Here is a 23,697-nt window from a genome sequence, read left to right on the forward strand (position 1 = left end):
ATATTTTTATTTATTTCTAGGGGGGAGAGAGAGAGAGAGAGAGCGTGAACAGGGGAGGGTCAGAGAGACAGGGAGACACAGACTCTGAAACAGGCTCCAGGCTCTGAGCTGGCAGTCAGCAGAGAGCCAGACGCAGGGCTCGAACCCACGAACTGCGAAATCATGACCCGGGCGAAAGTCGGACGCTTAACCGACTAAGCCACCCAGGCGCCCCAACCAGGCCGCTCTTAAAGCGAAGCTGGGGAGAAGGCTCTGGCCTGCATAGTTATGATCATGGATGACATTGGGTTATTTCCACCTTTGCTGTGTTCAACATTCACGTACGACTTTGGCGTCAACGGGTGTTCTTATTTTTCCCGGGCATGTATGCCCAGAGGGGACCTGCTAGGTCCTGTGGGACCCCTGTGTCGAACATGCTGAGAAACTGCCAGCTTGTGGCAGGTTCCAGGCTTTCTTCTCATCTCTTCCGTAAACACTTTTATTAAGGCATAATTTATATTCCATAAAGCGTACTCATTTTAAGTATACAGTCCAGTGCTTTTTAGTAAATTTACTGAGTCGTGCAACTGTCACCACAATGAGCTTCAGAACACTTTTGCCACCTCAGGAAGATCCCTAGTGCCTACTCACAGTTAACCCCTGTTCCTATACTGAGCCCCAGGTGACCACTAATCTAATATCTGTCTCTACAGATTTTCCTTTTCTGGACATTTTAGATACATGGAGTTTTATACTTACCTCCTTTCAGCCAGCATAGTGGTTTTGCAAATCATCCGTGTCATGGTAAGTGTCTGTCAAGCATTCCTTTTTATTGCTAGGTAATATTCCATCACATGGATGTACCATTCTTGATTTATCCATTCACCTGTTGATGGACCTCCGGCTTGTTTCCCGTTTGGGAGCATTATGAAGACATCTGCTCTGAACATTCGTGTCCAAGTCTCTGTGTGGTCACATGCTTTCATTTCTGTTGGGTAAATACCTAGGAGTGGAAATTGCTGGGTCATATGGTCAAATGCATATTTAACCTTTTGAGAAACAGCCAAACTGTTACCAAAGTGGCTGCGCCATTTTATACTCTAACCATGAAGTATGAGGGTTCCAGTTTCTCTCCTTCCTCACCGCCTCTGGTTGTCCTTTTTCCTCTCCTTAGGGACAGTGGCTTCCTCACACCCAGTCAGCGGATGGGGGGTACTGGGGCTCAGAGATGTGAGGTAAAGGGCTCAGACCATTGGGGAGGGGACCACACAGCAAGATGGAGACCCCGGGATGCAGGTCGGGCTCAAAGAGAGCAAAGAGGAGAGAAGGCTGGGAGAAGGAAGTGGGGTCCCAGGTGGGAGCCCCAGGCCCTATCCCTGTGAGGCCCGGGGTCCAGAAAAGCCTGGATTGTAAGGCTGGGAAGTTCTCTGCACAGCCGTGAGGAGGGTCACCCTCTCCCAGGGAACAGGCACGACTCAGATGCCCGACAGCACCGAGGCCGGTTCCAGAAGCCCGGCCCTCCTGAGTCTCAGTTCCAGTTCCAAAGAACAAAGAGACCCTCGTCCCCTGTGCCGCCACTCCCAGGCTGGGCGACAACCACAGAGTGGGTGTCCGAAAGAAGCAGTGTCCTGTTCTCCCCAGCGTCTGCCTGCCTCACTGCTAATGAGGACAAGATTCAAGGAAGAAAGTTCCCGTCCAGAGGCCAGCAGGTAGGAGACCCGCCTGGGCCCACGGCCCTCAGTAAATCACCCTGCTCAGTTGGCGTCTGGCTGCATTGCAATTATAATCCCTCAGGCCTGACACAAAATCATTGGGCTGGAGAGAGGAGAGAACCTGGCTAATGTGTTTAACGAAAACTAACCTGGTTAAGCCCTGACTCTATTGAAAACGAGAAAGTGCGGATGGGCCTAATCGATTTGGCCACAGCCCCATTTACTCCAGAGCTGGCTTTGGGTTTCAGTTAAGTGGGCCGCCCCGAAAACAGGCATGCTCATTCTATTAAATTACCCCCTGGATCACAGAGTTCAGATGATGCAGAGGAGTTTTGTGCGGGGGCTGGTGGGCGCAGGGGACGGGGCTGTGGTACCACGCATGTGCCTTTGCACACTTGTTCCCGTGCACACCCCCCCCCACCCCTTGCCCACACACGTGTGCACACAGGCCTGCTCAGGGGGAGAAGGGTTAGTAAATATTTATCCCCCCCTCACCCAGGGAGTTGAAAATATGGATTTGATCAAATACTCATATTTCCCACCCACTATCGCTCCCCACCCCCGTGGCCTCTTGACAGATAAATGATGTTCTTTGAAGGTATTCTTGAAATTTCTGACGGAGACTGTTTCTTAAGTGCTTTTAGAGCAGGCCTATACTTTGCAATACTTGTCATATTCTGGCTAGTAAACTCCTGGCCTTTAAAAGCCGGAACCTTACCCTGTTTCCTGAATACGAGGGAATAGGTCATTACTGTGAATTTCAAATGAAGCAGATTTACAGTATATATCACAGAAATATGTTTATGAGAGACAGTGAATACCAAGGAATCCATGGAGCAGAAAAAAACCAAGAACCCAGAGAATGATCAGCTGATCTGGGAGCAGGCATCCCCCACCCCCCACCCCAGGTTTTTGTGGCTGATTTAGCCAAGTCCTGGTCTCTTATTCTGGGTTCCTGATAGAAACACCTTTCTGGTTCCATTCCACTCCCACCCAGAGTGGAACCCTACTGCGTGAGGCTGTGGGAGGTCTTGACCGTGGAGATGCTGCTGCCTGAAATTAATCATGTCTTCTTTTGTGTTTGGCTTCTTTTTTTAAAAAAAAAAAGATATATAAAAGATACACATATTTAATGTATATATTTAATATATATTTTAATTTATAAAATATATAAATAAAAATATATTTTAGAGAAGTTTTAAGTTAACAGCAAAAGTGAGAGGAGAGTACGGATTCCCATATGCCCACCACCCCCACCCATACATGGCTACCCCATCACTGATAACCCAAGTCTGGCTTCTTTTGCTGAACAGTATTATTCATGCTACTACTTGTAGCAATACTTCATTCTTTTATTCTTTTAGTTGCTGTGGGCTTTCCATTTATGAATGCATCAAAATTTATCCATGATGTACATCTGCGGTACATATTTATTTAGCACCTCCTGAAAAGGGTTATTTCAAGCCCAAGGGACAGGTATAGCAGGGCATCAAACAAGCCTGAGTCCTGCCCCCACAGAGGGTGTTGTCTAGAGGGGAGGTAGCAGATGGGCTGTGGGTCAGATGATGCACATGCTGTAATGGGATGGTACAGTGGGATGCCGTCAGGGGGACAGGAAGAATGGCGGCAGTGGGGGGCAGTTGGAATTTTCAATAGGGTTTTTTGGGGGGATTTCCCTAGTAAGTGATGGCATGAGCTCTGGGGGTGACAGGAAGGATGTTCCGGGCAGGGGGAATGGGGCAGCAAGTGCAAAGGCTCTGGGTGTGGTGAGCAAGGAGGCTGGTGTGCAGGGAGAGAGTATGTGGGGGACAGATCAGGTCTGGTCGGCAGTGCCTTGCAGGTTATAGTGAATGTTTCAGCTTTGGCTCTCAGTGACATGGGAGGCACCAGGTGGGGGGTGAAGGGGCTTGGACTTGACCCGACTCTTCTTTAAAAGGGCAGGGAAGGACAAATACCATATGTTTGCACATCTAGGAGGATTAGGAGGAACTTAACGGAGTACCACGAGGGTGAAGAAGGGGGGAAATGGTGGGGGAAAGGGAGAGAGGCAAACCATGAGAGACTCTTGAATGCTGAGAACAAACTGAGGACTGATGGGTGTGAGGGGGGAGGGGGGAGATGGGCATGGAGGAGGGCACTTGTGGGGATGAGCACTGGGTGTTATATGGAAACCAACTTGACAATAAACTATTTGTAAAAAAAATAAAAAATAAAAAAATATAAAAGGGCTTTCAGCAGAGGCGCCTGGGTGGCTCAGTCTGACTCTTGATTTTGGCCCAGGTCATGATCTCACAGCTCATGAGATCAAGCCCCCTGTCAGGCTTTGCGCTGACAGCACAGTGCCTGCTTGGGATTCTCTCTCCCTCTCTCTCTGCCCCTCCGCTGCTCAGCAGGGAATCCGATGGTGAGAGCTAGTGGTGTCAGGAGTGAGAGCTGTGGCTGGTGGGGGCGGGGCCAGAAGTCCTGGGGGGGGTGCAGTGTGGTGTGGCTGCAAAGCACACAGGCACGGAAGCTGCGTAGCCTGCCTTCAAACCTCAGTCCCATCGTTTCGTGGTTACTTCGCCTCTCTGTGCCTCAGTTTCCTCATATGTAAAGTGGGTGGGGATGAGAGAGAACGTACCCCACAGAGCCAGTTTGAAGATTAGATGACTTAGTATGGAAGGTCCCTGGAATAGTGCCTGGTACGCAGCACGAGTGATACACGTGGGCTGTTATGTAAAGGTGAACCAGCAAGATGTGTTGCTTAGTCAGGATCTCAGAGAAACAGAACCAAGAGGGGACACGCACACACACACACACACACACACACACACACACACACACAGAAACTTTTCCGTGTATAAAAGGAAACTTATTTTGAGCAGTTGGCTCATGTGATTCCGGAGGGCTGAGAATTCCCACAGTCAGCTGTGTGACTCAGTCCGAGTCTGAAAGGTCCGAGGGCAGAAGCGAGGACATGACATGTCCAAGATCAAGCAGGGAGGAAGGAAAAGAGGGACAAATTCCTCCTTTCTCTGCCTTTTGTTCTTTTTCATAAAGTTTATTTATTTTGCGAGAAAGAGCCTGAGTGCAAGCAAGGGAGGGGCAGAGAGAGAGGGAGAGAGAATCCCAAGCAGGCTCTGTGCTCAGCGCGGAGCCTGACACCGGGCTTGATCCCTCAAACCACAAGATCATGACCTGAGTTGAAATCAAGTGTCAGACCCTGAACTAACTGGGCCTCCCAGGCGCCCCTCTCTACCTTTTGCTCTATTCAGTCCCTCAATAGAGTGGATGCTGCCCAGCCCAAGAGAGGATGCTGGATCTGGACACTGGCTAATAATTCAGTGGGATTAAGAAAAGGGTCAAGGATGCTTCCAAAGTTTTAGTCCTGTTAGGAGTAAGCAGGCTCACATGTGGCGGTGGGAAGGCTGCTGGAGGCGAGTCGAAGGCAGGTCTGAGACGCCTGCTGTGAAGCAGGCGCAGGGGAGATGCCTGGGGCAGTTGGCTGTGACACACCGACTGGAGATGGCCCATTGCTCATTTTAGTGGGCAGGACAGTCAGTTTCTGGAGGTGGTACTGTATTTCTCCAGGCTCACCGGCAGGCCCTTCCAGCAGTGAGAAATCTGACTCGGTCTCAGTCTGCTCTTCTCCTGGCTGCATGAAGAGGGGTTTCCAACAGATTCCAGTCCAAGCGCAGCCCAAGGCCGGATTCCCAGACAGATGCTGGGCTGCCTGTGGTTTGGCAGCAAGAAACAGGGAGGGCTTGCCCTTGTGGAGAGAGGCCAAGAGACAGACCTTCCTTCTGTTCCTTTCTGGGGCCCGAGTCTCTGAGCTTTTTCCTTATTCTGGATCACCAGCTCCATAGGAAGTCCCATGGGTCTTACCTTTTAGCAGCTGGTCTCTGGATGCTTCAAATGACAATCTCCCTCCCTCCCTCCCTCCTTTCCTTCCATCCTTCCTTCCTTCCTTCCTTCCTTCCTTCCTTCCTTCCTCCCTTCCAGAATCAGCTTTGAAAGAGAATGATAACTAAGCAGACTTTACCTATCATCTCTCTCTCTGTCCATCCATCCATCCATCCATCCATCCATCCATCCATCCATCCATCCATCTCTATCTGCCTAGCTATTCATTTTAGGAGGAAATTGGGTCTAAAATACATTACTTACAGGACCTTAGTTTTGAGGGTACCTTCAGTTTCATGAAATTCAGACTCTTTATTTGTTGATGAAAAACACGAGGCGCAGAGAGGAAGTGACTCACATAGGGTAACATGGCTCATTATAATCAGTGTGGGTCCTGGACCTCAGCTCTCCCGGCTCCGACCGCCTTTTCTGTGGCTCCAATTGCGTTTAGTCACAGCCATGCTGGTGAGCCTGGGTGGCGCTGGGGTCCATCCCAGAGGGTCCTCTCTGAGGCCCGAGGCAGCCCCCCAACAACCGGGCCTGTCCCAGGGATGCTCTGCCCTCTGCTGCCCTCACGCCCCCCCTGGTTGAGCCCATGCCATGCTCCTTGCGGTGGGTGAGTTGGCTGTTAAGTAACAGCTCTCCAGTGGGTTGTTTCTAGGGTGTTATGGTAAGAGGAGCTACCATCTGTTACCAGACATGGCACTTGGTACTCTTGGGAGGTCAAGGGCGGGAGCCATTGTCCGCCCAAAGGTCTCAGCTCCCAAATGGTGCAGTGGGAGATCTAGCCCCGGAGTCTTCTTTGGTCTAACTGCTACTCCTGGGGTGGGGGCCTCTTTGTGTGCCTGGGAAGGGCACCGGGGAGGGGTCTCCGGGGTCTGAGCCCTCTGGCCAGCCACGTGACGTTGGCACACCCTGATTCCATTGCCTTGCCTGTGGCACATATATCAGTACTGGCCCTTCCTATCTCGTGGGGCGCCGTGTGCTGTGAAGTGCTGCGGGCCTGGGAAATGATGCCACCCTGTCGCTTGGTGCTTCTCTCAATGGGCATCCAGCTAGTGCCTATGAGCCACCACCTCCCTGCCCCTAGCTCCCTCCTCACCTCCGAGGGTGAAAAGGGCCAAAGAGCTACTTCAGGTCCAGGGCTGGGCTACGTGCCATGTATGTGGGTGGCTGTTAGGAGCTTTGAGATCCTCTTCGATGTGGAGGCTGGAAGGATCAGGTGAGGATCCTGCTCTGCTCAGGCAGGACCGGTGTCCCAGACAGTCGTGTCTTTGTGAGCTCTGCCCTGGGGATCCACCCACAGAAACCTGTCAACTCAGATCTGCGTCTTGAGGGGAAAGCAGCCCGCAGGAGAAGGGGAACAATGGAGCTTGTCATTTCAGGATAGAGCAACGTCTGAGCCAGGCTGGCACTGGGTGATTTGGAGACAGACTGAGGAGCCCTGTTAGTGCTTGAGAAAGTAACAGCCTTTAGGCTGGCAGAGCGGGGAACCTCTGGAATGTGCGGGAAGGGTGTTGTCCTCGGTGACTGGTGATTGAGTCCCCACCTACTTCTCTCATCCTGTGCCACCTTGTTCTTTGCTCCCTGCTCTCGAGCCCACACTGGCTGTGCTTCATCCCGCCTCAGGGCCTTTGCACATGCTGCATCCTTTGCCTGAGATTTTAATTTTTCAAACACGCAGAAAAACATAGAACACAATTATTTAGATAAATTGTGTCCCCATCTCTGAATAGATATTAACATTTTGTTGCTTTTGCTTCAGAAAACTTTACTTTTTTATTGCGGTAAAAAATATAACATTCGATTTGTTGTCTTAACCATTTTTAAGTGTACAGTTAAGTAGTGTTAAGTATATTTACAGTGTTGTCCAACAGATCTCTAGAACTTTTTTGTCTGATAAAGCTTAAACTCTATACCCACTAAACTAAAAAATGTGGAATGCTTCCCAAATTTGCATTTATTCGTATTCAGGGACCATGCTAATCTTTTCCATATCTTTACAATTTTAGTATAGGTGCTGCCGAAGCCAGCATGAGCCACTTGCTTTTTAACCCTTCATATTGAAAATTCAGAAGGTACAAAAGGGTGTACAATGACCTCCTCTGCCCTTCAAACACCTGTCCCTGTTAGAGGCCTCTGGCATTATGGTTTCTGGAATGTGCTTTCTGAGCTGTTCTGTGCATATGTAAATGATAGCATTACATCTCTATTAGTTAATGTTCTGCCCTTGCCTCTTGTAAAAAACAAAACCGTTTTATTTTATAACAGTGTCAGATTTACAGAAAAGTTGCGAGGACAGTACGAAATTCCTGTCCGCCTTTCGCCCAGTTTTCCTGGCGTTAACGTCTCCCGTTAGCAGGGTCCGCTCCCCACCCCTAAGGAGCCAGTACCGGCACATTACTGTTTCCTAAAGTCCACACTTTATTCTGATTCACTAGTTCTCCCCTGAAGTCCGTTTCCTGTCCTCGTACGCCATGCAGCCCGCCACGGTACGGTCAGTTTGTCCTGTCTCCTTGCCCTCCACTGGTCTGTGACAGTTTCTCAGATGTTCCTTGTTTTTGATGACCTTGAGAGTCCTGAAGAGTATTGGTTATTACATAGACTACCCCTCAATTTGGGATTGTCTGATTTTCTTTCCATAGCTAAACTGGGGTTATGGGTTTCAGGGAGGAAGACCAGAGGGAAGAAGTGCATTTCTTGTCACATATCAGGAGGCACATGTTATCAATGTGACTTTTCGCTGTGACATTACCCTTGACCATTGGTTAAGGTCATGTTTCTAGTTTTCTCTACTATACAGTTACTTCCTCTGACTCTTTTTAAATGTTCTGTTCTTTGGAAAGAATTTGAGAGGTGCAGCCCACACGTAAGGAGGGGAGAGTTAATGTGTATGGAGAAGATGAAGTTTAGGGAAGGAAACTAATAGTTTCTTTTTTTCTTTAAAATTAAGGTGAAATTCACACAATATAAAAGGAATCATTTAAAAGTGAACAATTTGGTGACATTTAGTGCATTTATAATGTGCAATTTTGTCTAGTTGCAAAAGTGTCTCCCTCATCCTCGAAGGATGTCAAAAAGACAACTCAATTTAAAAATGGGCAAAATACTTGAGTAGACATTTATAAAAAGAAGATAAACAACAAATATTTTTCCAAATAAGACATACAAATGGCCACCAGCACATGAAAAGGTGGTTAGCATCACTGATCATCAGAGAAACATGAATCAAAACCACAATAATCTAGCACTTCACCATTGTTAGAATGGCTATTATCAAAAAAACAAGGGATAACACATGTTGGTGAGGATGCAGAGAAAAGGGAACCCTTGTGCAGTGTTGGTAGGAATATAAATTGGTGCATCCAACATGGAAAACATTATAGAGGTTCCTTAAAAAATTAAAAATAGAACAACCTATGGTCCAGCAATCCTATTTCTGGGTATATATTCTTTCTTTCTTTCTTTCTTTCTTTCGAGAGTGTGCACACATGAGTTGGGTAGGGGCAGAGGGAGAGGGGAGAGAGAGAATCCCAAGCAGGCTCTGCACTGTCAGTGTGGAGCCTGATGTGGGATTTGAACTCACAAGCTGCAAGATCAAGAGTTGCTTAACCGACTGAGCCATCCAGGCACCTTCCAAGAATTCTCTATATATTCTAGATACTACATTCTTAAAAGGTATTTAATTTGCAATTATTTTATCCCATTCTATCAGGTTTTTTTTTCACTCTTGATAATGTCCTTTGATGCACTAAAGGTTTTAATTTGATGAAGTCTAATTTATTTATTTTATTGTTGCTGCTTATGCTTTCAGTATCTAAGAATCCATTGCCAAATCCAAGATCATGAAAATTTACCTCTATGTTTGTTTTTAAGAGTTTTATAGTTTTAGGGGCGCCTGGGTGGCTTAGTCAGTTAAGCGTCCGACTTTCGCTCAGGTCATGATCTCGCGGTTTGTGGGTTCGAGCCCAGCGTCGGGCTCTGTGCTGACTGCCAGCTCAGAGCCTGGAGCCTATTTCAGAATCTGTATCTCCCTCTCTCTCTGATCCTCCCCTGCTCACGCTGTCTCTCTCCTAGAAATAAAAAAAAAAAAAGAGTTTTATAGTTTTAGCTCTTATATTCAAACTTGATTCATTTTGGGTTAAGTTTTGTGTATGGAATGAGGTAGGGTCCAACTTCATTTTACAGCATGCAGGTAACCTATAAATAAACTTGAATTAAACATTTTTTTAAAGATCTCAAAGTTGCAAGAATAATACAAAATAATTTTTTTGTATCATTTGAGAGTACATTGCCAACAAGGTGCCCTACTACACCTCTGATACTTCAGTGTGTATTTCCTACAGAATAAGTTCCTATAAGATAGTTCTATAGAACAACAATACAATCATAAAATCAGGACATTAACATTGATCTGTTACTATTGCCTAAGCTTTCAACTCCATTAAAGTTTCTCTGGTTGTCACCATGATATCCTTTATAGTAAAGGATACAATTCAGAATCACTAACTGCCCAGTATCTTTAGTCTCCTTCCATCTGGAACAGTTCCATAGTGTTTATTTAACTTTCACAGTCTTAACACTTTTGAAGATTACAGGCCACTTATGTTGTAGCATGTCTCTTAATTTAGTTTTGTCTGATGTTTCCTCAAGATTAGATTCAGGTTTGCCTCTTTGGCAGGAATATCACAGAAGCCACTCTGTGGCTCTTAGTACATCCCATCACTGAGGAGAGATACAACCAAATGTGGTGTGTTTTCAATTTGTCTCATACCCAGTGAAATTCACTTTGAGCCCTTGATTAAGATGATGTCAGCTAGCCTTCTCCACTGTCAAGTTGTTCTTTTTCTCCTTGTAATTAATAAGTATCTTGTGGGGAGGTACTTGAATAATGTACATCTCACAACTGTCATCAAAATTTCAATTTATTTATATATTAATTTACCATAACAATTCCCCATTTTATTAATGGGTCAGAATCTGTTTCTTTATTTTTAATAGACTTTAATTTTTAGAGCCGCTTTAGATTCACAGCAAAACTGAATGGGAGGTATAGAGATTACCCATCTCTCCCCTGCCTCTGTATACACATACACTGCCTCCCTGACTAAAATTCAATACCACGCTGGTACATTTGTTACAACTGATGAACCTACATTGACATCATTATCACCCTTTATTATTTCAAAAGTTTTGCCTTTTCTAGGATGTCATTTGATTGGCCTCATACAGTATGTAGCCTTTTTAGATCGGCTTATTTCACTTAGTGGTATGCATTTAAGGTTCCTCCATGTCTTTTCATGGCTTCATAGCTCATTTCTTTTTCCTTCCAAATAATAGTCTATTGTCTGGTTATACCACAGTTTATTCATCCATTCACTTACTGAAAAATATCTTGGTTGCTTCCAAGTTTTGGCAATTATGGATAAATGGGCTATCAACATCTATGTTCAAGTTTTTGTGTAGACAGAAGTTTTAAATTCATTTGAGTAAATACAAAGCAACCTGATTGGTGGATCCCATGGTAGAGGTATGTTTAATTTTGTAGGAAACTGCTGAAGTGTCTTCCAAAGTGGCTGTACCACTTTGCATTCCCACCAGTAATGAATGAAGTTCCTGTGGCTTCACATCCTTGTCAGCTTTTGATGGTGTTAGTATTTTGGATTTTGGCTATTTGAATAGGTGTGTAGTGATTTTTTCTTTTAATTTATATTTTTCTAATGATGTGTGATGTTAAGCATCTTTTCATGTGTTTATATGTCATCTGTATATCTTTTTATTTGTCCAGTTCTTTTGTCTATTTTTTAATCAGTAATTTTGTTTTTTGGTCTTCTTATTGTTGGGTTTCAAGAGTTATTTGTATATTTTGGATACCGGGCCTTTATCAGATAGGTCTTTTGCAAATATTTTCTTCCAGTGTGTAGCTTGCCTTCTTGTTTTCTTGCTGGTGTGTCCCCCAGAGCAGAAGTTTTTAATGCTAATGAAATTCACTTGTCAACTATTTATACAGAATCATGCTAGTACCTAAGGTCAACCAGGTTTAATCCTATGTTACCAACAGAAGTTTTATAGTTTTGCATTTTATATTTAGGTCTGTGATGCATTGTGAGTTAACTTTTGTAAAGGATGTAAAGGCTGTGTTTAGATTAGTTTTTTTGCATGTGGATGTACAATTGTTCCAACATCATTTGTTGAAAAGACTATATTCGTTCTATCATATTGCCTTTGCTTTTGTGTCAAAGATCAGATGACTGTATTTATGTGGGTCTATAACTGGGCTCTATACTCTCTTCCATTGATTTATTCTTTTGCCAATATCACACTGCCTAGATCACTGTGGTTTTATAGTAAGTGTTGAAGTTGGGTAGTTTCCGTCCTCCAGCTTTATTCTTCTCCTTCCATACTATTCTCTTTCTCCTAACCACAAAATAACTTGCTGGGATTTTAATTGTGATTGCATTGACTCTATAGATCAAGTTGGAAAGAACTGAGATCTTGACAATATTTAGTCGTCCTATCTATGAACATGGAATACCTCTCTTAGTATTAGTTCTTTGATTTAGTTTTTGATTTCTTTCATCAGCCTTTTGTAGTTTTCCCTCATATAGATATTGTATATATTTTGTTAGATTTAACATAGGTATTTCATTTTTGGGGGATGCTAATGTGAATGATATATTGCTTTTAATTTCAAATTCCATTTGTTCATTGGTGGTTTGTAGGAAATGAGTGATTTTTGTATATTCAACTGGTATCTTGCATCCTTACTGTGATTGCTTCATCATTCCAACAGGGTTCTTTTTTTTTTTTTTAAAGACTTCATATTTTAGAAAATTCAGGTTTACAATACAATTGAGAAAAAGGTACAGAGATCTCCCATATGCTCCCTGACCCCTTGTATGCACAGTCTCTAGCATTACTAACATCATTCACCAGAATGCTACTTAAACAAAAAAATTTTTAATGCTTACTTATTTTTGAGAGAAAGGGAGACAGAGCATGAGCAGAGGAGGGGCAGAGAGAGAAGGAGACATCACATCTGAAGCAGAGCTGTCAGCACAGAGGCTGATGTGAGACCTGAACCCCCCCAAACAGAGAGATCATGACCTGAGCTGAAGTCAGATGCTTAACCAACTGAGCTACCCAGATGCCCAGTACTTTCCTTTCCTTTCCTTTCCTTTCTTTTCCTTCCCTTCCCTTCCCTTCCCTTCCCTTCCCTTCCCTTCCCTTCTCTTTTTTTCTCTTTTCTTTCTTTCTTTCTTTCTTTCTTTCTTTCTTTCTTTCTTTCTTTCTTTCTTTCTTTCTTTCTTTCAATGAAGGGTGAACCTATATTGACATCATAATCACTCAGACTCCATAGTTTATTTTAGGATTTGCTCTTGGTGTTATACACTCTATGGTTCTGGACAGATGTACAGTGGCACATATTCATCATTATAATATCATACTGAGTATTTTCACTGCCTTAAAAATTCTCTGTTTTTTGCCTATTCATCCCACCCCACCTCAGCAATCACTGATCTTTTTGTTTTCTCTACAGTTTTGCCTTTTCCAGGATGTCATATAGTTGGAACCATAGAGTATGTAGCCTTTTCAGATTGGCTTCTTTCACTTAGTAATATGCATTTAAAGTTTCTCCATGTCTTTTCATGCCTCAATAGCTTATTGCTTTTTCAGTGCTGAATAATAGTCCATTGTCTGGATGTACCGCAGTTTATTTATCCACTCACCTACTGAAGGACATCTTGGCTGCTTCCAAATCTCACTAGTAATTAATAGAGCTGCAGTTCCAGAAGTTTTTTCCTTTAGATTTTTTTTTTTAATTTTTTAAAACTGATTTTATTGTGGTAAAATAAGCATAACAAAATTTACCATATTAACTACTTTTAATTGTACAATTCAGTACATTCACATTTTTGTGCAACAGTCCACCTCCAGAAGTATTTTCATCTTGCAAAACTGAAACTCTGTACCCACAACACAATAACTCCCTATTTCTCTCTCCCCCAACCCAAGGCAACCTGGGTCCATCATCAACATAAACCTGTGTCCACTAACCAATAACTCTAACTTCTCCTCTCCTCCCATTCCCAGGTAATCTCTAATCTTCTTTCTGTGTCTATGAATTTGACTACTCTAGGTACCTCATAAAAGTGGAATCACACAGTGTTTGTCGTTTTGTGACTTGCTTATTTCACTTAGCATAATGTCCTCAAGTGTCATCCATGTAATAGAATGTGTCAGAATTTCCTTTTTTAATGTTGAATGATATCCCATTGTATGTATATATTGCATTTTGTTTATCCATTCATCTATAGAAGGACACTTGGTTTTCTTCAACCTTTTGGCTATTGTGAATAATTCTGCTGTGAACATGGATGTACAAGTATCTGCTTGAGTTCCTGCTTTCAATTCTTTTGAGTATATACTCAGAAGTGGAATTGCTGGATCATATAGGAGTTCTACTTTTAATTTTTTTAAGTAACTGCCATACTGTTTTCTATAGTGGCTGCACCATTTTACATTCCCAATGACACTGTACAAGGGTTCCAATTTCTCCATGGTAGTTTAATATCTTTAATGTATGTGTGAGAAATAAATTCAGGTCATGTTAACTGATCTAAAAGAAACTATTTCTTTATATACGGTAGACACTCAAATATTTTGCTGAAATCAATTCAACCATCAATAAATTTTTCTTGAAATTAAATTCAACACAGATTTGTTGAATTTCTACTATATACAGTATACTAGGTATTCTAAGGGACACAAAGATGTATAATCGTCTTTATTATCAAGGAGTTTATAATCCAGTAGATCTAATAAGCATAAACTAAACTGAATATACAGCACATTGTTAAATATCCAGCTATTAAAAGAAGACATTTCTATTTCTATCATTGATAATAAAGCTATTGAATGCCACTTAAATTTGCACAGACTTTTACCTGTTTGTTTGCAAACACAACCAGAGGAAGGATTGGGTTTGTTCCAATTAATTGGTGAAGGTGTTTCTTGGCTTCAGGTAATCTGTTGTGATCTGCTGAATCTACTACAAAGATCAGCAGCAATCCTTTGGACAGGTACATTTCCCAATAGGAACGGAAAGGTTCACTGCCGCCAATCTCCAGGAATTCCATTTGGCTACCTTCAGTGTTGATGCATACTGCATTGAAACCTTGGGTGGGTGCCACACTGTGCTGGACTTTGTTTAAAGCTAGAGAATGGAGAACACTGGCCTTTCCTGCTCCGTCCAGGCCCAAGACAAGGATCTGCTTATTTTTCTCCGGAGGCTCCAGCGGGGGCTTAGCCAAGGCGTGGTTCTCCTTCTTTTCTTTGTCTTCTTTTCCCTTAAGTTGTTCCTTCTCTTTCTCGGTCTCCCGCTCTTTCTTCTCCTCCTTCCCTTTCCCCTTCTCCTTTCCCTTAATTTTCTCCTTCTCCACTTCCTTTTTCTCTTTCTCCTCCTTTCCTTTTTCCCGAATTTTCTCCTTCTCCGGCTCCTTCCCCTTTTTCTTCACCTTCCCCCTCTCCATCACCACCGCCCTGATTTCTTTCCCTCTTCCCGCGCGCCCGCGCGCTGGAGCCTGGGTTTTAGATCCCGGCAGCTGTGGCTCCGGAGGCGGACACCTCCTTTAGATTTTTTACATAGACAATCATATTGTTTGTGAACAAAGACAGATTTATTTCCTCCTTCCCAATCTTTATGCTTTTTATTTCTTCTTCTTGTTTTATTGCATCAACTAATACTTCCAGTATAATGCTGAAAAGTTGTATGAGTGGAAACATCCTTGTCTTATACATGATCTTAGTGGAAAAGTTTCTCCCCATTAAGTATAATGTTAGCTGTAGGTTTTTTTGTAGATGTTCTTTATCAAGTTGAGGAAATTTCTTTCCATTCCTAGTTTGCTGGGACTTTTTATCATGATTAGGTGTTGGATATTGTCAAATGCTTTCCAACCATCTATTGATAAGATCCTGTGATTTTTCTTCTTTAGCTTGTTTATGTGATATTAATGTTATTATTTATTTTGATACTCAACTTGTCATTAATTTACGGAGTGGGAACCCCTTCAGACTGCTTTCTGTTCTTACGATATATGCTCATCTATCTTTGAGTGTTTCTTTAAAGCCTAACACAACAAGATGTTCTGGGCTTATCTTGTACTTTCCCTACACCCGTCCTGGAAGGAGCCACTTCTCCAAGGATCTCTGGGGAATGTATCTAGAAACCCGAGATCTAGGCTCTAGGTTGTTCATTGTTATGCCAGGTGGGGGTGGTGGCAGGTGCTCCCAGACATCTTGTTATATTTCTGTTTCTTTCACTCTAGTCAGGACTGTCCTGCTGTGCAGACAAGCTTCTCATTACGCCACTCACTCTGCCTCTGGCCACACTCCTGTGGGAATGTTGTCTCTAACACCCTGGTGGTGCTGGGCCATTCCCACTCCTGTGTGACCAGCCCCTTACCTTTTTGGGGATTCAGCATATGTTTAGGATCGCCTCTTTAGGCTCTGACACCCCGCATTAGCCCACTCTACTTGTTGTGACTCTCCACCTCCACTCTTGCCTGGCCTCATCTTATCTAGTGGCTCTTGGCTAAAGTGTTTAGAAAGGAAAGAGAAGGGAAGAGAATAAGAAGAGGAAGAGGAGGAGGAGGAAATGAGTGCATTTTTAAATTAAAGCATAAAATACCTACAGAACAGTGCACAAATGATAGGCCTGAACCTCAGTGATTGTTTACAAAGTGAACACATCCTTATAACCGCCACCCAGATGGTTTACATACTAAGGGATCATTCCATCTTCCATGCGGAGAACAGATGTAAAGGGAGTCAAGAGTGGACACAGGGGGATTTATTGCATGTTGATATCCAGGTGAGAGATCACAGGATCTTAGACCGGGGAGGATGTGGTGAAGGGTAAGAAGTGGCTGGCTTCAAGATTTATTTGGAAGGAGGAGCTCACATAATTTGCCCCTAGATTAAATGTAGAGCATGGAGGAAGACAGGAGTTAAGGATGGCCCAAGAATTTTGACCTGAGATCTAGGTGAATGGATGCTACCATTTGCCAAGAGGGGGAAGATCCAGGGAAGTTCTCCCTTAACCCTGAGAAATACCAAGTGTTCTCATTTGGACACATTATAGTTGAGATGCCAATTAGATATCCAAGTGTGGGGGTTCAACAGGCTGCTGGGGTTGCTGAACAGTCATTCCCAAGAGAGGTCTGGTTGGAGATATCGATATGAAGATCTTCAGTAGATAGATGACATTTAAAGGTTTGGATTGGTGGCTCAGTTGGTTGAGCGTCCAACTCTTGATTTAAGATCAGGTTGAGATCATTCATGAGATTGAGCCCTGTCTCTACTCTAAGCCCCCCTGTCCCCTTTCCATGCCCCCCTCCCCTCACCCCTGTGTGCTGGACATGGAGTCTGCTTGGGATTCTTTCTCTCTCTCCCTCTGCTCTTCCTCCCTCACACACACAGTATCTCTGTCTCTCAAAAAAAAAAAAAAAAAAGGTGTAGATTGGTAAGATCACCTAGATGTGAGCATAGGTGGAAAAGAGATCTAAGAGATCTCTTAGTCTTGGAGCATTTGAGAGTTGGCAGAAGAGTCATCAGAGTAGCCTGAGGGTGTCAGATGCTGCATCTATAAAGTGGGTATAGTATCTCTTTGGTGGGATCATTAAGGATTGACTGATCATTAAGGATTATGTTAAAAACTCTAGTGGATAGTTAATGTTGACCTTTCCATTCCTTGTTCCCCCCAAAACTAGTCTTCTCCACTTACCATTGTCCTGAGACTCTCCAACCTCTCCAACCTCTCCAACACTTACTCCCTTTTTTGTGTCTCTTCCAATGTCTCTCATCTCTGCCTCCCAACACACTCAGTGAAGGGAACTTGAATGCTCTTTCTTCCTTTCAGTGAGGATTGACTTGCAAAACTCCTCTGGTGAGCTAATATCACTTCTTGCTTTTCCCCCCATCACCTGTCATCCAGTTTAAGAAAAGTAAATTTTTACCATTACTTTTGAAATTCTTTGTGTGCCACCCTCCCAATCTTATCCCCTTAAACCTCACTTCTCAGAGGTAGTTTAACCAGATGACTATGTTTCTAAGAATAAATACTATTTCCTTTTTGAATTTTTAAGCTTTATAAGAATGGAATCTTGTGTTCTTCTGTGACTCGCTTTTAGTACTCAGCATTTCAGTCCTGAAATATGGCTGGGTAGCTGCATGTAGTTGTAATTCTTTTATTTTCTCCACTGTACGGCTCCCCCACAATTTATCTATGCATTCTACAGTTCATTGGCTTTCTCATTGTTTCCAGATTTTGCCATTACAAGCAGTTTTGCTAAGAGCATTTTGCCTGTCCTCTCCGGTGCAGGTGCAAGAGTTTCTTGGAGTAAGAGTATTCTAGGTATACTCTGGGAGTGGAGTTGCTGCTTCAGGGGAGTGCACATTGTCACCTTTTCTATAGATGGAACATTGGTTTTCAAAGGGCTTGTACCAATTTACACTACTACCAGCAGTATATGGGTTTCCTTTGAGATCAGGAATCAAGCAGAGGTGTTTTATCACCATCTGTATTCAACGTTGTACTGTTCCACAATCTTCGATTAGTATGAGTAGGCCTTTGATTTTGAAAATGTGATAACACGTTATAGTTTTAATTTGAATTTTCTGAATACTAATGAGGTTGGATGTCATTATATGTTTCATTAGTCATCTGGTTTCCTCCACTGTGAAGTGCTTATTTAAAATCTTTTGTCTGTTGGATTGTTTCATCTTTTACTTCTTGGTTTGTAGAAGTTCTTTATGTAAATTCTGATGATGGATGGCAAATATTTTTTCCTAGTTCATGCCTTGTTTGTTTATTCTCTTTGTGACATGTTTTGATGAAAGTTCTTATTTTAATGTAATTAAATTTACTATTCTTTTCCTCTATGGTAAGTTTTTTTTTGTCTTAAGAAGTCCTTCCCCTGTCACAAAGTTATTAAAATTAATTTCTTTTGTCTACTAAAAAGTTTTATACATCTTTAATCCACCTGGAACTAGTTTCAGTGTATGGAGTGATGTAAGGATTCAGGTTCATTCCCCTGCCCCATATGTATAACCAAGTGTCCCAACAGCAATTATTGAAGAGCCCACCCTTTTCTCATTGACCTACAATGCCAAGTTGGTCATAACTCATATGTTGATATATGTGTGGGTCTATTTCTAGGCTCTCTATTATTTCCATTGATTTTCCATTCATTTTGTCTATCCCCATGCCAATATTTCATTGTCTTAATAATGAATAGCTTTAAAATTATTTTGGATATCTTTAAAGACAAGTCCTCGTTTTGTTCTTCTCTTGAACGAAATGAATTGGGAAATATTCCTTCTTTTTCATTATTCTAGAATAGTTTGTGTGATTTTGGAAATACTTACATTAAATATTTTATTGATAAAATATAAAAATAAAATAAAAATAAAGATTTTTTTTTTTTTATAAAACCATGGGTGTTGATCTTCCTTTTCTGGGAATTTTTATTGAAGCAAAATGCTTCAGTGGTTTTATAGTTATTCAGAGTTTCTATTTCTTCCTGAGTCAGTTTTGGTAAGCTAGATTTTTTTTTTCTTGGAATTTGTCTGATTCAAATTTAAGCATTCAAATTTATTGGCATATAATTGTTTATAATATCTGCTCACTATCTTTTTAAATTTCCACAGCATCTATAGTTATACCTTTTTTTCTATTACTATTTGTGCTTTTCTTCTTTTTGATTTTTATCAGTTTTATCAGAATTCTTTCAGTTTTGTTAATCTTGTTTCTCTTTTATCATTAATTTTGTCACAAGTTTAATTTTAAACAATCTCAAGCCTACTCTAAGTTTTAAGAATAGCACAGTGAATGCATATTCTTTCTTTACTTAACTTCATCAAATAATAACAGTTTGCCACATCTATACTCTCTCTCTTTCTCTCATTGTGTTTTTCAGAACAATTTTAGAGTAAGTTAGAGATATCATGATACTTTACCCTGAAACAATTAAGCACATATTTCTTGAGAACAAGGACATTCTCCTATATAATTGCAATACAATGATCATACTTGGGAGATTTAACATTGATAAAATAGTATTATTTATATATAGCCATAATCAAATTTCCCCATTGTCACAATAATTAAATTTATAGCTGTTTTATCTCTTTCAAATCTAAGATTCAATCAAGTATTACACATTGCACTACTAAAGTACATTTAGTTGTCCTGTCTTTTTGCTCTACTTTAATCTACAACAGTCCACCAGCTTTTAAAGAAAAACCCTTTTATGACATTGACATTGTTGAAGGGTTTATAACAACTATAGAATATTACTTTGTAGGCAGAATAAGGTCTCCCAAAGATGTCCATATCCTAGTCTCTGAGAGCAGTGACTATATTACCTTATATGGCCAAAGAGACTTTGGAGATGTAATTAAGAGACCTCGAGATGGCCAGGGTATCCTAGATTATCAGGAGGGGTCAATCTAAATACATATGTCCTTAAAAGTCAGAGAACCTTTACTGGCGGAGTCAGAATGAGATAAGACGGAAGAAGGAGGAGAGATTCAAAGTGTGAGAGAGACTCCACCTGCTATTGTTAGCTTTGAAGATGGAGGAAGGGGGTCTGAGTCAAGAAATGTGGGAAGTGGTCCTAAACTGGAAATGGTCCTAAGGTGACAGCTAGCAAGAAAATAGGGATCTCAGTCTTACAACCACAAGGAACTGAATTCTGCCAACAACCTGACTAAGCAAGAAAGTGGACTTACCCAAGAGCCTCTGAAAAGGAACGCAGCCCTGCTGCCACACCATATTTTATTTTATTTTTAATGTTTTATTTATTTCTAGGAGAGAGAGAGAGACAGTGTGAGCAAGGGAGGGTCAGAGAGAGGGGGAGTCACAGACTGAAACAGGCTCCAGGCTCTGAGCTGGCAGTCAGCACAGAGCCCGACACGGGGCTCAAACCCACGAACCGCGAGAGCATGACCTAAGTGAAAGTTGGACGCTTGACTGACTACACCACCCAAGCGCCCCATGACACACCATATTTTAGCCCAGTGAGACCCAGCTCAGATTACTGACTTGCCTAATTACAAAATAAGAAATTTGTGTTGTGTTAGGCCAATAAGTTTGTGGTAATTTGTTACAGCAGCCATAGAAAACTTAATTTGGGGGCGCCTGGGCGGCTCAGTTAGTTAAGTATCTTGATTTCTTGAAACTCTTGATTTCAGCTCAGGTCATGATCTCGTGGTTCATGAGTTCAAGCCCCATGTCAGGTTCTGTGCTGCTACTTGGGATTCTCTCTCTCTTTCCCTCTCTATCTCTCTCTCAAAATAACTAAATAAACTTAAAAAAAGAAAACTTAATTTGGATTTGTTTGATTGCTTCTTCATTATTAGATTCAAGTTTTTTTGGTCTTTTCAAATAATCAACTTTTGGGTTTATTGGTCTTCTAAAACGTATGTTCTCTATTTCATTAATTTCTAGTTGTATTGTTTTCTTCATTCTACTGTCCTTGAAATTATTTAAGTAGAATATTTAACTTCTAAGTTTCACCCTTTATTCTTTGTAATATAACTATTCAAAGCTATAAGTTTCCTTCTTGAAATCCTTATAGCTGTATCCCACGAGTTAAAAAAAAAAATGTTTTTAATTTTTTTTTTTTTTGAGAAAGAAAGAGAGACAGAATGTGAGCATGGGAGGAGCAGAGAGAGAGGGACACAGGATCCAAAGCAGGCTCCAGACTCTGAGCTGTCAGCACAGAGACTGACATGGGGCTTGAACTCATGAATCCTGAGATCATGACCTGAGCCAAAGTTGGCATTTAACCGACTGAACCACCCAGGGTCCCCTATCCCACAAGTTTTGATATGAAATGTTTTCATTATCATTCCATTCTAAATATTTTCTAATTTCCATTGTGATTCCTATTTTGCTCCATGAGTCATTTAGAAATGGTTTTATAATCAACAAAACTAAAAGGCAGCCTATGGAATGGGAAAAGATACTTGCAAATATAGAAAGAGCCCATACGTCCACTGAATGATGAATAGATAAAGAAGATGAGGCATATATACACAATGGAATATTACTCAGCCATCAAAAAGAATGAAATCTTGGGGTACCTGGTTGGCTCAGTTGGTTAAGCGTACTACTTCGGCTCAGGTAATCATCTTGTGGTCCATGAGTTTGAGCCCTGCATCAGGCCCCTGTGCTGACAGCTCAGAACCTGGAGCCTGCTCTGGATTCTGTGTCTCCCTCTCTCTCTGCCCATCCCCCACTCGCATTCTGTCTCTCTCTCTTGCAAAAATATATAAAACATTAAAAAAAAATGAAATCTTGTCACTTGCAATGATGTGGATGGAGCTAGAGTGTGTTATGCTAAGTGAAATAAGTCAGTCTGAGAAAGACAAATACCATATGATATCACTTGTACATGGAATTTAAGAAACAAAACAGATGAATACATGGGAAAGGGGAGAAAAGAGAGAGGGAAAGAAACCATAAGAGACTCTTAACGATAAAGAACAAACTATAGGATGATGGAGGGAGGTGGGTAGGGGATGAACTAGATGGGTGATGAGTATCAAGGAGGGCACTTGTTATGATGAGCACTGGGTGTTGTATGTAAGCAATGAATCACTGAATCCTACTCTTGAAGCCAATATACATATATGTAAACTAACTAGAATTTAAATACAAGTTAAGAAAAAAAGAAATGCTTTTAAATTTGGAAATATATGGGCTTTGTCTATTATGTTGTTATGGATTTAAGTTTTATTTGCATTATGCTTAAAGAATGTGATCTATAGGACACCAAAATCTTTGAAATGCTGATGAAAATTGATTCGTGTATGTTTGAAAATATACTGACGGCAGTGTTCGACATACGACCATCAGATCAAGCTTATTAATTGTGTCAAATTTTCTGTATGCTTACTGGTATTTTGGTCTGTGGTATCTATCAACTACTGAGAAAAGTGTGTTACAATCCCTACTATATGGTGGATTTGTCAACTTCTCCTGTAGTTCTGTCAGTTTTTCCTCAAAAGTTTTAAGTTGATGTTATTGTTTGCATATGGGTTTAGAATGTTTTATCTTCCTGGTGAATTGGACCTTTTATCAGTATTTAGTGACATTCTTCATTCCTAATAATACTTTTTGCATTAAAGTATATTTTTCTGCCCTTTCACCAAGATGGTGCCAAAGGTGAAGATGGAAGCCCCTGACCTTCCCAAAGCCAAAACCGAAGCAAAGGTTTTGAAGGCCAAGAAAGCAGGGCTGGAGGGCATCCACAGTCATTAAAAAAAAAAGACCCTCAGGTCACCTACTTTCCAATGGCCCGAGACACTGTGTCTCTGAAGGCAGCCCAAATATCCTCCAAAGAGCGTCCCCAGGAGAATCAAGCTTGACCACTGGGCCATCAAGGTCCCCCTGACTACTGAGTCAGCCATGAAGAAAATAGAAGACAACAACATACTTGTGTTCATTGTGGATGTCAAGGCCAACAAGCACCAGATCAAACAGGCTGTGAAGAAGCTCAATCACATTGATATGGTCAAGGTCAACACTCTCATCAGGCTTGATGGAGAAAGGAAGGCATATGTTGGACTGGCTTCTGACTATGATGATTTGGGTATTGCTAACAAAATTGGGATCATCTAAATTGAGTCTAGCTGGCTAAATCTAAATACAAAATTTTCACCATAAAAAAAGTATATTTTTCTGATGTTAATATGTTTACTCTATCTTTCGATTTAGTTCTTATTTGCTTATTTTTTCCATTCTTTTACTTAATTTTATTTATTTATTTTATTTATTTCTGAGAGAGAGAGACAGTGTGAGCAGGGGAGGGTTAGATAGAGAGAGAGAGGGAGATACAGAAAATGAAGCAGGCTCCAGGCTCTGAGCTGTCAGCACAGAGCCCGACGTAGGGCTCAAACCCACAAACCGTGAGACTGTGACTTGAGCCCGTTGGATGCTTAACCAAGTGAGCCACCCAGGTGCCCCATCCATTCTTTTACTTTAAAAACATTTTTTAATGTTTTATTTATTTCTTTTTCTTTTAAATATTTTTATTTATTTCTAGGAGAGAGAGAG

At 41.8% G+C, this 23,697-nt stretch overlaps 1 protein-coding gene, 1 non-coding gene and 1 pseudogene across 2 annotated transcripts; 1 reads left to right on the top strand and 2 right to left on the bottom strand.

The window, feature by feature from the left end:
- Window positions 1–1,656: 1,656 nt before the first annotated feature.
- Window positions 1,657–23,262, top strand: LOC120232394 (annotated as a pseudogene).
- On the bottom strand, window positions 7,504–7,609 carry LOC120233204. Its single transcript, XR_005528752.1, has one exon. It is a non-coding gene; the product is annotated as a U6 spliceosomal RNA (small nuclear RNA).
- On the bottom strand, window positions 14,486–15,184 carry LOC120231067 (ADP-ribosylation factor-like protein 9). The gene has a single exon (XM_039230945.1). The coding sequence runs from the start codon at window positions 15,104–15,106 to the stop codon at window positions 14,486–14,488; it is 621 nt and encodes a 206-aa protein (XP_039086876.1). The 5' UTR covers window positions 15,107–15,184.
- Window positions 23,263–23,697: the final 435 nt, after the last annotated feature.

This window comes from Hyaena hyaena, unplaced genomic scaffold (genome assembly GCF_003009895.1).
Source record: "Hyaena hyaena isolate Hyena2069 unplaced genomic scaffold, ASM300989v1 scaffold_3, whole genome shotgun sequence".
Taxonomy (NCBI): Eukaryota; Metazoa; Chordata; class Mammalia; order Carnivora; family Hyaenidae; genus Hyaena; species Hyaena hyaena.

Bases quoted from the DNA above. Each gene is read 5' to 3' on its own strand.
- LOC120231067 (XM_039230945.1), bottom strand. From the start codon at position 15,106: ATGGAGAGGGGGAAGGTGAAGAAAAAGGGGAAGGAGCCGGAGAAGGAG.